The 16,269-nt window shown below is 40.6% G+C and overlaps 1 protein-coding gene across 5 annotated transcripts in view; it reads right to left on the bottom strand.

Annotated features, from left to right (window-relative positions):
• Positions 1-849: 849 nt before the first annotated feature.
• The window catches only part of ZC4H2 (zinc finger C4H2-type containing), a 35,706-nt gene continuing 20,286 nt past the window's right edge, over positions 850-16,269 (bottom strand). For all 5 annotated transcript variants that reach the window (XM_004439909.3, XM_087427078.1, XM_087427077.1 and 2 more), the window contains 4 exons: positions 6,233-6,404; positions 4,471-4,643; positions 3,433-3,595; positions 850-2,309 (listed from right to left, as the gene is read on the bottom strand). In XM_004439909.3, the coding sequence (XP_004439966.1) occupies positions 2,196-2,309; positions 3,433-3,595; positions 4,471-4,643; positions 6,233-6,404 (622 nt within the window). In that variant the 3' untranslated portion in view covers positions 850-2,195. The remainder of the gene's footprint in view (positions 2,310-3,432; positions 3,596-4,470; positions 4,644-6,232; positions 6,405-16,269) is intronic.

Genomic DNA, 16,269 nt, shown 5'->3' with positions numbered 1-16,269 from the left:
AAATTAACACTTATTGAGTGCTTACTATGTGTCTGGCATTGCTCATAACAGCCCCAGAAGTAGGTACTATTATTTTCCTCATTTTCCAGATGAGGACACTGAGGCATAGAGAAGTTTTTGTCAGCTGTTGGGTTCCTGGGAAGCACTGGGACCATTTAATGTATAGGATATTAATTGAGGGGATCAACACTTGTAGAAGAGAAGGGAAGAGAAGGAGGCAGGATTGATAGAGGGAGCTGTTGAACTGCAACACAGTCTTAATGGAAACCTGAGTCCACCCTATGGGGAGCTAACCCTTCAGATTTGTTCCCTATTGCATCCCTATAGGGGACCAGGCCTTTATGTTCCTGCATCAGTCACTGGATTCCTAGCCCCTGATTTCTAGTTCAGCATTATTTCAACAACTCCTATCATCAAGCCACCGCAAAAGGGAAAAAAGCTTAAAGAAAAAAATAAATAATCATGGAGAAAAAGTAGAAAAAATATGGGCTCTGGAACCAGACAAATCTGGTTCTGAAACTTCTCTTACTAGCTGTTTGTTAACTCTGGACAAGTTATTTAACTTCTCTGAGCTTCACTTTACTTTTTTGGAAAATGGCAATAAGAATAGTTAGCTTGAAAGGTTGTTTTGAAAATCAAATACAATCATTTATATAGAGTATCTTGCATAGATACCTGGCACAAAGTAGGTACTGAATAAATGGAAATTATTACAATAATAGGGTAAATTATTGTGTTGTGGTATGCCTGCTTTTCTAATTTGTAGGGTGGAGTGAACAAGAGCTACCTAGAAGGGGAAAGGCATTACACTTTTTCTCTGACCTGGTACATGTAGGCACTCAGTCAGCATTTACTCCAATGAACAAATGTTTATTTAAAAAGATTTGTACAGACATAGCATTCTTACTTTCAAAGAGCAGAGGAACCTTTTATATTATGAACACATAGACATTGTGAAACTTAAAACTACAATTAAGGAAGGAAGGAAAAATATCCTCCCCTCCGCAGCCAGGGACTCAGACCTGGAGCTAAAACTTTTTCAGTTGGCTAACCCCTACCCCTTAAGTCCCTTAAGTCTGAGACTGACTTGACTAGAGATCTGGCTTTGGTGGAGGGGAGAGCTGCAGGGCTTGGGAAGCACAGTACCTTTTCTTTTGGGAGGGAAGGCTACCTGCACAATCCACAGGAAAGGGATGCAGCAGATGACCTGAGCTGAGGCTGCCTTACAGAAGAGTGCAGACTCAAGAGAGGGAGGGGAGGGAGAGGAAGTCCCACTCACCTGTATGTGTAAAGTGATCGGAACTCACTTAAATCTCAACTCAGTCCTCTGGCCCCTAAGATATCCCATTGAGTAAGTGCCAGAGTAATGGTTTTGAACCAAAGGCAACACAAATGTAAGCTTGGGGACCCTCTCAGCCTGAGGCAGCCCCTACAGCAGAGCCCTCAGCCCAATGACTTAGGCAGCAGAGTTAGGCAGGACTTGTGGAGTGGGTTTGGCTCCCTGGTCTCACTGTGGAGAACTTTTACTACTGATTTGCAAAAACTAGGTTATGGGAGAAAGGCCCACAGATCTCAGGATCCCCAGACACATAGCCTGGTACCTGAGAACTTTAGTATATCTGGGAGACTGGTGGGGTTTGGGGTGGTGGTGAACTCTATAATAACAGCCAGGCCTCCAAATTGAATATCAAAAGGAGGGCTTGTCCAAGCTAACTCTGGGCCTTGAAGATGAGATGAGAGTGAGAGGGGGGTGAAGGGGATATATGCACCAAGAGTGTTGGAAAGTCCAGCAAGTAGACTATTGTCCCTTTAGAGCCTAAGGCAAAAGTACAGGAAGGGAGCACCCTGGAGCCTTCACCTGAAATAAGATATGGACCTCCTCCAGCCCTCAGGCACAAGAGACAGAGAATCACATCTGTGCCTTCTGCCCTTCCCTCAGCTCCAAACAAGGGCAGGGGTTGAAATGTGGGTGGGAGAGAAGGGATCATCAGACACACTGTCATTAGCACCTGAACCACATCTCTTCCTAAACCAAAAACCCTAAGAATGAAAAGAAATAAGAGCAAAGTGAGAGAAGGGTTATGCTTCCATCACATTAAATAGGAGACTTGGTAGAGGTGGGGAAGTGTTGTTTCACATCAGGACATCAATTACTCTGGCCAAGGGAAGGGGTTATGAGCAGCAGAACCCTCTCTTCATTCATCCTGCTTCCGTTTTGGCTTTTTGGGGTTTCGGGACCGACTCTTGGCTTTGCACAGAGGGCATATAGGTGCATTCCGGTGAATTTGCTGATGACATGACAAGCAGGCCTGGTGGGGGACACAGGACAAAGAAAGTTAGTCGTCAGATTCTTCTAGGCCATGATTCAGCCTTCTGATCCCCAGGGGCCCAGAAAGCAATTGTGATTTCCCAACAGGAAGGAGTAGTAATCAGTGAGAGAGACCCAAGTAGAGAGATCAGTGCTGGATGTAAGGGACATAAAAGATAAAAGGGAGCAAGGGTCAAAGAGGTGTATTGAGGAAAAATATCCAAAACTGGGAAACAAGGCAAAATGACAATTGCATATCTATTTAGCATTATACTAGAAGATAGTCCAACAGGCCCACTCAAGGATTATTTAATTCTTTAGGACAGGTATCAGTAAACTTTTTCTATAAAGTCCAAGATAGTAAATATTTTAGACTTTTCAGGTCATACGATCTTAGTGGCAACAACTCAACTCTATTTTATATGAAAGAAGCTATAGATAATACCTAAACAAACAGGCATGCATGTGGGCCAATCAAACTTTATTTACAAAAACAGGAAATAGGTCAGACTTGGCCTGTGGACTCTAGTTTGCCGACCCCTGCTCTAGGAGAATGCCCCTGTGTTTGACCATTTACTATTGATAAGGACCCAGACTCTGTGACTTATGCTGATAAAGCTGCAAATGGTTTTTGCCCAGTACAGATGCAGATTATCTCTGTTCTGAAGAAAAGATAATCACAAAGGTTAGTTTTATTGTCCTGTAGGATATTAACCATTCCTGTATTTAACTTGGCAAACTGTTTTCGGTATTCCTTTCCTTTCCTGACTATATAATTATCTGTTCCTCAAATGCTTTTAGAACCAGCTTTGTAATCCTGCTGGCTCCTTCATTAATGACACATGCTCAATATATATTTGTTTGAGTCATGTCTCTAACTCTTTGACAATTATACGTTAGCAGAGCCTGCCAATCTCCCTGCATTCTAACCCCTCCGGGAATGTGAGGTAACAAAAACAGCGGGTCTACCACAGCACACACACACCATCCCTTCTTCTGTGTCCCAAGCAAAGACTGTTTTAGGAAGGCCCCAAATAAGTAAGGCCAGAGACCCAGACCCAGCTTTCCATGAGGCTGCTTGAGAATACCTTGCTTCTTCCACAGCCCCTACCCAGCTCACTCACCTTCATTGGTGGGGGTTGCTGCCTGAAGGTGGCTGTCTGCCGAGTGTCCTGCTTCCTAGCCACTTGGAGTTGTTGGGCAGCAGCGGCTGCAGCGGCCAGGGACTCAGGGATGGGGGGCTCCTGAGGCTCTGTCTGCCACTCTGCTTTCTGCTTTTCAAAGTAACTTTGAAGACGAGAGACATTAGCTGGATCATTCTGAAAGCAAGGAGATCCTTGCCCCTCTTAAGGACCCCATGCCACAGAACCAAGGGGGTTGGGCTGTGGCTCACTATAGAAAGTTCTTGCAACCTCCCCAGCACAAGGTTCTTCTCCCTGGGTACCAGGCCCATGGTCTGATGAGAAAGGTAATCCTCCTGCTCCTTAGCTCTGACAGACCCAGAAAATCAAGAAATCCCAAGGCTTGCAAAGTACTCAAAGGCCATTCACCCACTTTCCATCTCATGTTCCTTTGCAGTATTCCTATTAAGTGTCTTCAGGCCTCTGCTGACATATCTCTAGGAATAAGAAGCTCACCACTTCCATAGGCAGCCTGCTCTACCTCAAGGAAGTGTGCTTCCTTCTACTGAACTGAACTGTTTCTCTGTAAGGTGAGACTAGTTCTTTAACTCTGGGTCTTAAGATGAAGTTCCAGGCTAGCCCCTAGAGACCATGAAAGCTCAGCTTTATGTGTTTTCAAAGGTTTCTGGACACACCTTCTAGCCCTTGACTTGGGAAGTGACCTCTTAAGAGTCATGGACACACACACACACAAAAAGAATCATACACATGGTCTTGTATTGTCAAAATCGCACAAAGAATTTTAAAAGCCATCTAGTAACTCTAGTCTAATTATCCTTCTTTTGGTATAACAGCCCAGCGTGGAGACTTGCCCAAGGTCAAGCAATGAGTTAGCCTCTGACAGGCCTGGGGCTAGGACTGGGTACCCTGAGTTTCAGACCAGGCTTTATTGTGTATATACGCCTGTGTGAGTGTGTGTGTGTGTGTGTGTGTGTGTGTGTGTGTGGTGTATGTTACAAGGACAAGGGACAGGCAGCTTACTCCAAGGAGAGCTTCTCCTCCTCTTCACATAGGTCAGGGAGCCTCTGCAGACCCAGAGTCATGCGCAGGGCATCCACATGTTCCTTCAGCGGCTTATACTCATCATGTAGCCGCCGGGTAGACTCTAGCAGCTTGTTTAGATCATTCTCAGACTGTTTGATCGTGTTTTCCATCTGGAACACAGAGTGAGGCAGACACAGAGAAAAGACCCCAAGATTCTCAGTGAGGTTCTACAGCTGAGTGGATAATAGCACAGGCTCCAGAGCCAGATCAATCTATGGTCATGTCTTCAATCCACCATGTGTTCTATGTGACTCTTGTCAAGCCTCAGTTTCTTCATCTGTATAATGGTTATAATACTAGTGCCTACCTCATATAATCTTGGTGAAGATTCAATGATTGAATTCATATAAAGCTCTCAGTACAGGGGCTAACAGGGAGTAAAGGCTCAATAAATGGTAGATACTATTCAAATATAGCATCTTAGAGCTGGATTGGACCTTAGAGTTCATTTAGTCCACCCCACCACGATTTTACAAATCAGAGAATTGAGACTCAGAGAGAAGAAGGAACTTCCTCACAGAAATAATTCTTAGGGGCAAAGCCTAGATAAAGACTCAGGGCTTCTGCCTCCCAGGCCAGTGGCCTTTCTTCTAGATCAGTAGTTCTCAAAATGTGGTCACCAGATCAGCAGCATCAGCATCTCCTGGGAACTCATTAGGAATGCAAATTCTCAGGCATCACCCCAGACATATGGAGTCAGAAACTCTGGGGTGGAGTCCAACAATCTGTGTTTTAAAAGGCCCTCCAGGTGACTCTGATGCATGTTCAAGTTTGAGATCCACTGGCCTAGATTTTCAGCCCTCTGTGGCTAATATCTTGTTCATTTCATTGGCTCTGTATCCTTGTTTAGCTGGCAGCAGAACTGCCCTCCTCATGAGACCCTAGAACCCTATGATCTTGTGACACAGAAAATCCCAAGTACCTACTATCCAAACTGCATTTATATTTTCTTTAAGATTCTAGGCCTGGCAATATCAGGAAATAAGTATTGCCACAGAAATGAGTTTTCCAATGATAGAAACTTAACTCCTTCAAATGTAATTTTTTAAAAATACTTCTCATTGTCATAGGATCTAAGGGTTGGAAAGGACCTTACAGGTCAGCACCTCCAACCTCCCTTCTGGTGAAGGAATGATCAATACTGCAGCCCAGACAAGTGATAATTCAGACTCTGCTTAAATAATTCCAAAGAGTGGGAAATTTATCACCTTAGCAGGCAGTTCATTCCCCATGTTCCAAGAGTCTCCAAAAGAGAAACTCTAATGGGGGAGTTCCACTTTGGCAGGCCAGCAGAGATGATTTGTTTGGCCTAGTTGGAAGCTTTAGAACCCGTTAAGCTAGACCCTAGAGGCAGCTGCTTACTCTGCTTTTCTTCCCCAAGGCTAGCTCTCAACTCCCAGACTCCCAGGATAAGAGCACATCAGAGCTGAAAGGAACCTTATAGGTGACTGAATCCCTCTCATAGTACAGAGAGGGAAAATGAGGCCCAGAAAGAAGAGACACGTCCAGTGATATATAGACAATTAGTGACAGAGCCAGGACTGGATCTCAGTACTCCTAGATTCTTCCACTCTACCACAGCCTGATGCTTACTCTCCCAAGACGGCCACAGCCACATCTCAAGGGAAGGGCCACAGCACTCATTACAGCCTATTCCTCAAAGGGCACAGAGGTAGGCTTCAGGCAGCCAGTCACATACCACATTGATGTCAGCATGGATCAGTCGGAGTTCCTCCACATGGGCCATCTTCTCCTGTAGCAAGAGGTCCATCTCCTGCTTGTATTCCTTCAGGTGCCTCTCCTCTGATTCAAGGGCCTCAAACTCGGCCTTCAAACGAGCCTTGATCTTCTCCATTTGCAGGGTCTTGTTCCTGCAATTCCCAGAAAGCAGTAAACAGACCAGCAGGAGAAAGGAGGAAAACAGGAATGGAGTACATAGTTAGGCCCTGAGCCAGGGCTATCTTTCTAAGCCATCTTTCTAAGGTTCCCTCTCTCCAGGCAGAACCAATCTGAATCCATCCCAAAAAAGTTAGGAGATTCTTCTAAGATAAAAGCTCAGTGGGTCTCAAATGGGGATAATTTTGTTCTCTTATGTGGTATTTGCAAACATGGGACAGGTTTTATCTGTGAGATTGATTCAAGGGAGAGCACTACTGGCATTTAGTGGACATGAGCCAGAGATGCTAAACAGCCTCTCAATGCACAGGAAAGTCCCACGCCACAAATAACTACCACCCAAGATGCCAACCATGACCTCTTGAGAATCTCTAGAGGAACACTATCCAATAAATTTTCTATGATGATGGAAATGTTCTGTATCTATGCTTTCCAATACAGTAGCCACTAGGCATATGTAGCTACTGAGCACTTGAAACGTGGCTAGTGCAACTAAGGAACTGAATTTTGAATTTAATTTTATTTAATCAAACTTTAAACAGCCACATGTAGGTAATGGCTCTCATACCAGACAGCGCAGCTCTATAGGGTCCACTCATCAGTTCCACAAGAGGAAGGGGAAGGGAAGAATGGTAGCTCAATTCCTTTTTAGAAAAACAAAACCTGTTTCTGGTTGTTAAATCCCAATTGCATACCCTCTGGCTCAGTAATCCCACACCTGGGAATTTATTCTAAGGAAATAATTCAAGGAAGCAAAAAGTTAATACATAGCGATGTGCTTTCTGAGCTGTGGGCAAAATTGGAATATTTGGCAGCCATTAAAAGGAATCACTATGAAGATTTGTGACATGGGAAATGTTGAAGATATGATACTCAATGAAAAAGTACATACACTAAGGTTACAATTTCAAAATATACATGCATGTGACTAAACAAGAAAAGGAACTGGCAAGGGTACAGTTTCAAGGATCTTTAAGACCATTTGAAGCCTGCTTAAACGAAAGGGCCAGCAAACTTTGGAAGGAGGCCCCTCTAGGGCACATTGTTTTCTTCCCACTGGCTCTCTACTCTCTGGTTCTCAGGTCCTGCCTAGCCATTATCCATTACTCAGATTTGGCATCTCCTTTCTTCTGCCTCAGTAGCTGGCTTTCTCCTCTGTCCCAGCCCATCTCATGGGTGCTCTTGCTTCACACCCGAGACCTCAGCCTGCTTCTGTCTTCAGTCTCTCTCTCCTTTCTCAGCGTTGCCTGTGGCTCCTGCCTCAAGAGGTGGTCCTCAATGGCACAGAACCACAGAAAGAATTGTGTTAGGTGGGTAGGATGATGGGAGAAATTTTTCTTTCTATATTCAAAAATTTCTTTTCATGTTATTACATTGTTTTTACCTTAGAAAAGGGTAAAAAGATGGGTGTTATTATCCCATTTGTAAAGAAGCAAATTGAGGTTCAGGGTAGTAACCTGCCCAAGACCACAGAGCTAATAAATTGGATGTTAGGATTTAAACCCAAGGCTCTCTGATGCCACCCACTACTCCACACTGCTTGAGTGGGGTTACCCAGGCTAAAGGGCATACACACATCTAGAGTTCCTGGTATACCTGTTCAACTGTCTTGCAGAGGGATGATACTGATAGGTACTAGTCAATTAACTATTTAGAGCTCCTCCTATCTAGACTTCTATTCGCCTCCTCTAGATTATATGCGGAGCAATTTGAACTTTGCCTATCCCTATCCTAATTTACAGATGGGAAAACTGAGATTCAGAGTGATATAGTGTCTCATTCTAAGTCATATAGCCAGTTTGTGGCAGTGCTGGGCCTAGAACCCATTTCTGCAGGCAGAGCCATATTGTGAAAGGAACACTGGCTTTAGATTCAGACCTGGGTATAAATCCTGGTTCTGCCTCTGACTAGCTATTTGCCCTTGGACAATAATAATAACAACTATATTTATAGTTTAACTATATTTATTGAGCACCTATTATGTACCAATTATAGAGGATTTAAATATATATTTATTCAACAAATATTTATGGAACATCTATCAAGTGCCAGGCACTGTACTAGGCGCTAGGGACAGAGCAGAGAACAGGATGTCTGTGGACAGGAGGCTTCATCTAATGAGGAAAATAGACCCTGAACACACTGTTACATGTAAATATATATGATGAGTAGTAGGGATGAGATGCAGAATGCAGTGGAAAGGGCACAACAAAAGGATCTAACATAGTCTGAGGAACATTGTAGAGTAAAGTGGGCAGTCAGGGGAAGCTTCCCTGAGAACCTGAGGATGTGACATCTAAGCCAAGACCTGGAGAATGAGTAGGAGGTAGCTGGTGAGTGCAGACAGACACAGAGGAGAGCAGTCGAGGCAGAGAGAAGAGCATGAGCAATGGCCCTGGAGCAGAAAAGAATATGGCACATTAAAGGAACTGAACAAAGGTCAGTGTGACTGGAGCATCTACTGCAAAAGGGAGGGGGCCTGAGAAGAAACTAGGGAGGTTGCCAGAACACAGCCTGGAAATTGGGATGAGTTATGAATTTTATGAATTTCATGGGAAGGGGAAATCATAGAATGTTAAGCAGCAGGAGAGTGACATAATATGATTATCTCACTTCACTTCTCTCAGCCTTGGCTTCCTTATCAGTAACACAGGAATAATAATAGCACCTACTTTACAGGTTATATGGTGAGGGTTAAATGAGCTAAGACATGTAAAGTCCCCAAGTAGAGTATGTGGCACATGTGGCAAATGACAGTACCCTTCCCTCCCCACTCTGCCCAACTCTTCTGCCATGGTTATCTCCTTTACCACAATGGTTTGAACTTTGTTATAAAGAGCCTACAGTGAGTAGAGGTGTGTATGTGTGTGTGTTTGTGTGCACGTGGATGAGTATACATGTACTAGTATGAGTAGCAAGGTATATTACCAGTTACTAAGATTATAATAATAACGATTAGCATAAGGCACTTCATAATGTTAATATAAATAATGGCATTTTATAGTGCTGGGCCAAGCCTTCCTAATCAGTAACCAATTCAATTAAGATGTCAGCAACTACTACTAAATAAAATCAGGTGAGAAGTCTCTCACACAGACACTTCATAGAAATCAGCATTGCACATCTTTCCCTGCTTAAATGAATACCTCTTGCCTAACCCTCCCTCCTCCCTTTGTGCCTAATTCTCCTTACAGAGCCCCATGTTGTTGGGCAGGAGATACTGCAATCCCACATTAAATCAAAATAAACCAAAGGTTTTTCACCTGGTGGGTTAACAGTCAAGTGCTGCTGGGAATTGGAAAATCAAAGGCATAAAGCCTTCCTCAAAGAACCAGTGGTATTTCCTCTCTCTGGGGAGGAGGGCTGTCACTAGCAAAATGGCAGCTTCATCCTTTGGGTATGAGGCCCAGGGTAGCCACAATGTCTGCCTCTATCAAAGGTGTTTTGGAGCCTTTTTCAATTGTCCACTGTGGCAAGAAATAGCAAGGACTAGAGACCCTGACTAAGGGACAGAAGGGCCAAGACTTCTGGTTAGGGGAAGAAAAGAGAGTTATGAAGACGGATTTCAGATATAGCTTCTACTTGTTTTTCTGGGGAGAACCTGGCACATGCTTTAGTGGAGGGACAGCAGTGTCACTGCAGTCTTTCATGGTACTACTGTCACCTCTCAGCAGTAGTGTACCAAGGGCAGGGCAGTGGAAGCAGTCCACCCTGGAAGCAGACAATAAGGGGGCACACTGTTTACAGAGAATTAAAAAACATTAATAGAACAAACTAAAGTTGGTTTGCTGTTTACTATCACCATGCACTGAAAATTTTATTTTATTTTTTTTATTTTATTTTACTATTTAATTAAATTTAATTTTAACTTTATTGCCATAACATTGGTTTATAGTGAAAATTCTAAACAACGTCCACTGAAGGACATCTGGGCTGATCCCAGTTTTTGGCAATTATGAATAAAGCTGCTATGAATAACCATGTACAAGTTCTAATGTGATCATAAGTTTTCCTTTCTCTAGGATAAATGATCAAAACTGCAATTGCTGGATTGTATGGTAATTGCATGTTTAATTTTTCAAGAAAGTGCCAAACTCTTTTCCAGAGTGGCTGTACCATTTCACATGCTCACCAACAATGTATGAGCAATCCAGTTCCTCCACATGGCCAGTCATTTTACTTAAACTGTTTTAATAGGTATGTGGTGATACCGCAAAGAGATTTTAATTTACATTTCCCTAATGGCTAGTGATGTTCTACATCTTTTCATGTACTTATTTCCCATCTGTATATCCTTTTCCACAAAATGTCTGTGGGTGTCTTTGGCCCATTTTCTAATTGGATTAATTGTTTTCTCACAGTTGAGTTTTGAGAGTTCTTTATATATCTTAGATATGAGTCCTTTGTCAGATATGTGGTTTACAAATATTTTCTCCCAGTCAGTAGCTTGTCTTTTCATCCTCTTAACCAGGTCTTTAGCAGAAGATTTAAATATATAATGATAAAAGGGACACTCCATCAAGAAGACATATCACTTATAAATATATATGCACCCAACATAGGAGCACCAATGTACATAAAGCAACTATTAACAAACCTAAAAGGAGAAATCAACAACAACACAATAATAGTAGGGGATCTTAACACCCCACTTACAGCAATGGATAGATCATCCAGACAAAAAGTCAATAAAGAAATAGTAGACTTAAATGAAAAACTGGACGAGATGGACCTAGTAGACATATACAGAGCACTCCATCCAAAAACAGCTGACTACACATTCTTCTCAAGCGCGCATGGAACATTCTCTAGGATAGACCATATGTTGGGAAACAAAGCAAGCCTCAATAAATTCAAGAAGATTGAAATCATAACAGGCATCTTTTCAGACCATAAGGCTATGAAACTGGAAATGAACCATGAAAAAAAAACTTGGAAGTGACAAAAATGTGGAGATTAAACAACATGCTACTGAACAACTAATGGATCAGTGATGAAATTAAAGGAGAAATCAAAAACTATCTGGAAACAAATGAAAATGATAATATGCCATATCAAACCATATGGGATGCAGCAAAAGCGGTCCTGAGAGGGAAACTCATAGCGATACAAGCCCACCTTAACAAACAAGAAAAAGCCCTAATAGGCAACCTTAAATTACACCTAACAGAACTAGAAAAAGAAGAACAAACAAAGACCAAAGCCAGCAGAAGGAGAGAAATAATAAAAATCAGAGCAGAAATAAATGAAATTAAGACCAAAAAAACAGTAGAAAGGATTAATGAAACAAAGAGTTGGTTCTTCGAGAAGATAAACAAAATCAACAAACCCTTAGCCAGGCTTACTAAGAAAAAAAGAGAAAAGGCTCAAGTAAATAAAATTAGAAATGAAAGAGGAGAAATTACAATGGATACCATGGAAATACAGAGGATTATAAGAGAATACTATGAGAAATTATATGCCAACAAATTGGACAATCTAGAAGAAATGGATAAATTCTTAGACTTATACAACCTCCTAAAATTGAACCAAGAAGAAATGGAGAATCTGAATAGACCAATAACAAGTAAAGAGATTGAAATAGTAATCAAAAACCTCCCCAAAAATAAAAGTCCAGGACCAGATGGCTTCTCCGGTGAATTTTACCAAACATTCAAAGAAGATTTAATACCCATCCTTCTCAAACTATTCCAAAAAATAGAGGAAGATGGAACACTTCCTAAATCATTCTACGAGGCCAACATCACCCTGATACCAAAACCAAGGACAGTACAAAGAAAGAAAATTACAGGCCAATATCGCTGATGAACATTGATGCAAAAATCCTCAACAAAATATTGGCAAACCAAATACAACAATTCATTAAAAAGATCATACACCATGATCAAGTGGGATTTATACCAGGGACGCAGGGATGGTTCAATATCCGCAAATCAATCAACGTGATACTTCACATCAACAAAACAAAGAATAAAAACCACATGATCATCTCAATAGACGCAGAGAAGGCATTTGACAAGATACAACATCCATTTATGATAAAAACTCTCAATAAAATGGGAACAGAAGGAAAGTACCTCAACATAATAAAGGCCATATATGACAAACCCACAGCCAACATCATACTCAACGGGGAAAGACTGAAAGCCATTCCTCTGAGAACAGCAACGAGGCAGGGCTGCCCACTCTCACCACTCCTGTTCAACATAGTATGGAGGTTTTGGCCAGAGCAATTAGGCAAGAAAAAGGAATAAAAGGAATCCAAATAGGTAATGAAAAAGTGAAACTCTCACTATTTGCAGATGACATGATTGTATATATAGAAAACCCTAAAGAATCTGTTGGAAAACTATTAGAAACAATCAACAACTACAGCAAAGTTGCAGGGTACAAAATCAATCTACAAAAATCAGTTGCATTCCTATATGCTAATAATGAACTAACAGAAAGAGAGCTCAAAAAGATAATACCATTTACAATTGCATCAAAAAGAATAAAATACCTAGGAATAAATCTTACCAAGGAGGTGAAGGACCTATACAATGAGAACTACAAGACATTATTGAAAGAAATCCATGATGACATAAAGAAATGGAAAGATATCCCATGCACGTGGATTGGAAGAATAAACATAGTTAAAATGTCCATATTACCTAAAGCAATCTACAGATTCAATGCAATCCCAATCAGAATCCCAATGACATTCTTCACAGAAATAGAAAAAAGAATACTAAAATTTATATGGGGCAACAAAAGACCCCGAATAGCTAAAGAAATCCTAAAGAAAAAGAACAAAGCAGGAGGCATCACAATCCCTGACTTCAAAACATACTACAAAGCAATAGTAATGAAAACAGCATGGTACTGGTACAAAAACAGACACACAGATCAATGGAACAGAATTGAAAGCCCAGAAATAAAACCACACATATACGGACAGCTAATTTTCGACAAAGGTGCTAAGAACATGCAATGGAGAAAGGAAAGTCTCTTCAATAAATGGTGCTGGGAAAACTGGACAGCCACATGCAAAAGAATGAAAGTGGACCATGTGCTATCGCCATTCACAAAAATTAACTCAAAATGGATCAAAGACCTGAAGGTGAGACCTGAAACTATAAAACTCATAGAAGAAAATATAGGCAACACACTATTTGACATTGGTTTTAAAGGAATCTTTTCGGATGACATGCCTACCCAGACTAGGGAAACTAAAGAAAAAATAAACAAGTGGGACTTTATCAGATTAAAGAGCTTTTATAAGACAAATGAAACCAGAATCAAGATGAACAGACAACCAACCAGCTGGGAGAGAATATTTGCAAAACATAATTCTGACAAGGGGTTGATCTCCATAATATATAAAGAACTCACACAACTGAACAACAAAAAAACAAACAACCCGATCAAAAATTGGGCAGAGGAAATGAACAGACACTTCTCCAAGGAAGATATACAGATGGCCAATAGGCACATGAAAAGATGCTCAACATCACTAATCATCAGGGAAATGCAAATCAAAACAACACTAAGATACCACCTCATGCCCGTTAGAATGGCTATAATCACCAAGACAAAAAACAACAAATCTTGGAGAGGATGTGGAGAAACAGGAACCCTCATACACAGCTGGTGGGAATGCAAATTGGTGCAGCCTCTATGGAAAACGGTATGGAGATTCCTCAAAGAATTAAAAATAGAGATGCCCTATGATCCAGCCATCCCACTACTGGGAATCTATCCAACGCACCTGAAATCAACAATCCAAAGAGGCTTATGCACCCCTATGTTCATTGCAGCATTATTCACCATAGCCAAGAAGTGGAAGCAACCTAAGTGTCCCTCGACTGACGACTGGATTAAGAAAATGTGGTATATATATACAATGGAATACTACTCAGCCATAAAAAAAGACAAAATCGTCCCATTTGCAACAACATGGATGGGCCTGGAGCGTATTATGTTAAGTGAAACAAGCCAGAAAGAGAAAGACAAACACTGTATGATCTCACTCATATGTTGAATATAAACCAATACATGGACAGAGAAAACTGTACTGTGGTTACCAGGGCAGTGGGGGTGGGGGGTGGGCACAAGGGGTGAAGGGAGTCATATATATGGTGATGGACAAACAAAAATGTACAACCCAAAATTTCACAATGTTAGAAACCATTAAAACATCAATAAAAAAATGTTTTTGATGAATTCCAATTTATCAAATTTTTCTTTTATGGATAATGCTTTGGTGTCATGTCTAAGACTCTTTGCCAAGCTCTAGGTTCTGCAGATTTTCTTCTATGTAACCTTCTAAAAGTTTTATAGTTACATTTACACCTACAATCCATTCTGAGTTAATTTTCATATAAAGTGTGAAGTTTAGGCTGAGATTCAGATTTTGCTTATGGATATCCAATTGCTCCAGCACCTTTTGCTGTAAAGACTATCCTTCCTTCATTGGATAACCTTTGCACCTCCGTCAGAAATCAGTTGGCCATACATACTTGTGTGGGTAGTTTCTGGGTTCTCAATTTTGTTTCACTTACCTATGTGTCTGTCCCTTTGCCAATACCACACAGTCTTAATTACTATAGCCATATAATACGTTTTGAAATCAGGAAGAGTGATTCCTCCCAATTCATTTTTATATTTCAAAATTCTTTTAGCTATTCTAGTTCTTTTGCCTTGCTATATAAATTTGAGAGTAATCTTGTCTATATCTACCAAAAATCTTTCTGGGATTTTGATAGGAATTTCATTAAATTTATATATCAATTTGGGAGGATTGATATCTTTACTATTCTGAGTCTTCCAAACCATGAATACAGTATGTCTCTCTATTTATTTAGATCTCCTTTGATTTCTTTTATTAGCATTTTGTAGTTTTCAGCATAAAAGTCCTGTACATGTTTTGTTAAATCTTTGTTACTCTTAGGTATTCATGTTTTTGAGTACTTATAAATGGTTTTGTATTTTTAATTGTAGTTTCCATATGTTTATAGCTATTATTTTATGTTAATCTTATATCCTGCCACCTTGTTGACACTTATTAGATCTAGGAGTTTTCTGGGTTTTTTTGTTTCATTTTCGATTTATTGAGATTTCCTACATATACAATTATGTTATCTACAAACAAGGACAGTTTTGTTTTTTCCATTCCCATTTATATGCCTTTTATTTACTTGTTGCCTAATTGTCCTGCCTAGAACCTCTAGTGCTATATTGACTAGCAGCACTAAGAGTGGACATCCTTGCCTTGTTCCTGATCTTACAGAGATAGCATTCATTCTTTCACAATTAAGTGTAATGTTAGCTAGCTGGAGGGTTTTTGTAGATGTACTTTATTAAGTTGAGAAAGTTCCCCCCATTCCTAGTTTTCTATGAGATTTTATCATAAAAATGTGGTGAATTTTGTCAAATGCTTTATCTGTATCAATTGACACGATCATGTGATTTTTCTTCTATAGCCTGTTAATATGATCAGTAACATCGATTGATTTTTGAATAAAAAACTAGCTTTGCATCTCCAGAAAAATCCCCACTTGGTCATGATGTATAATTTTATATATATATACATACAGCTGAATTCTATTTGCTAATATTTTGATAAAAGTTTTTACATCTATATTCATGAGGAATACTAGTTTGTAGTTTTCTTGTACTGTCTTTGCCTGGAATTGGTATCAGGGAACTAAGGACTTCATGAAATGAACTGGGAAGTGTTCTTTCCACTTTTACTTTCTGGAGAAAATGTTCAGAATTGGTGTTAAAAGGTAAGAAATAAGTGTTGGAGAGGATGTGGAGAAAAGGGAACCCTCATACACTGCTGGTGGGAATGCAAAC

Source organism: Ceratotherium simum, chromosome X (genome assembly GCF_057802395.1).
Source record: "Ceratotherium simum simum isolate JZ-2026a chromosome X, ASM5780239v1, whole genome shotgun sequence".
Classification (NCBI taxonomy): Eukaryota; Metazoa; Chordata; class Mammalia; order Perissodactyla; family Rhinocerotidae; genus Ceratotherium; species Ceratotherium simum.
The sequence above is the reverse complement of the archived record's forward strand: the minus strand, read 5'-3'. Positions and strand labels throughout refer to the sequence as shown.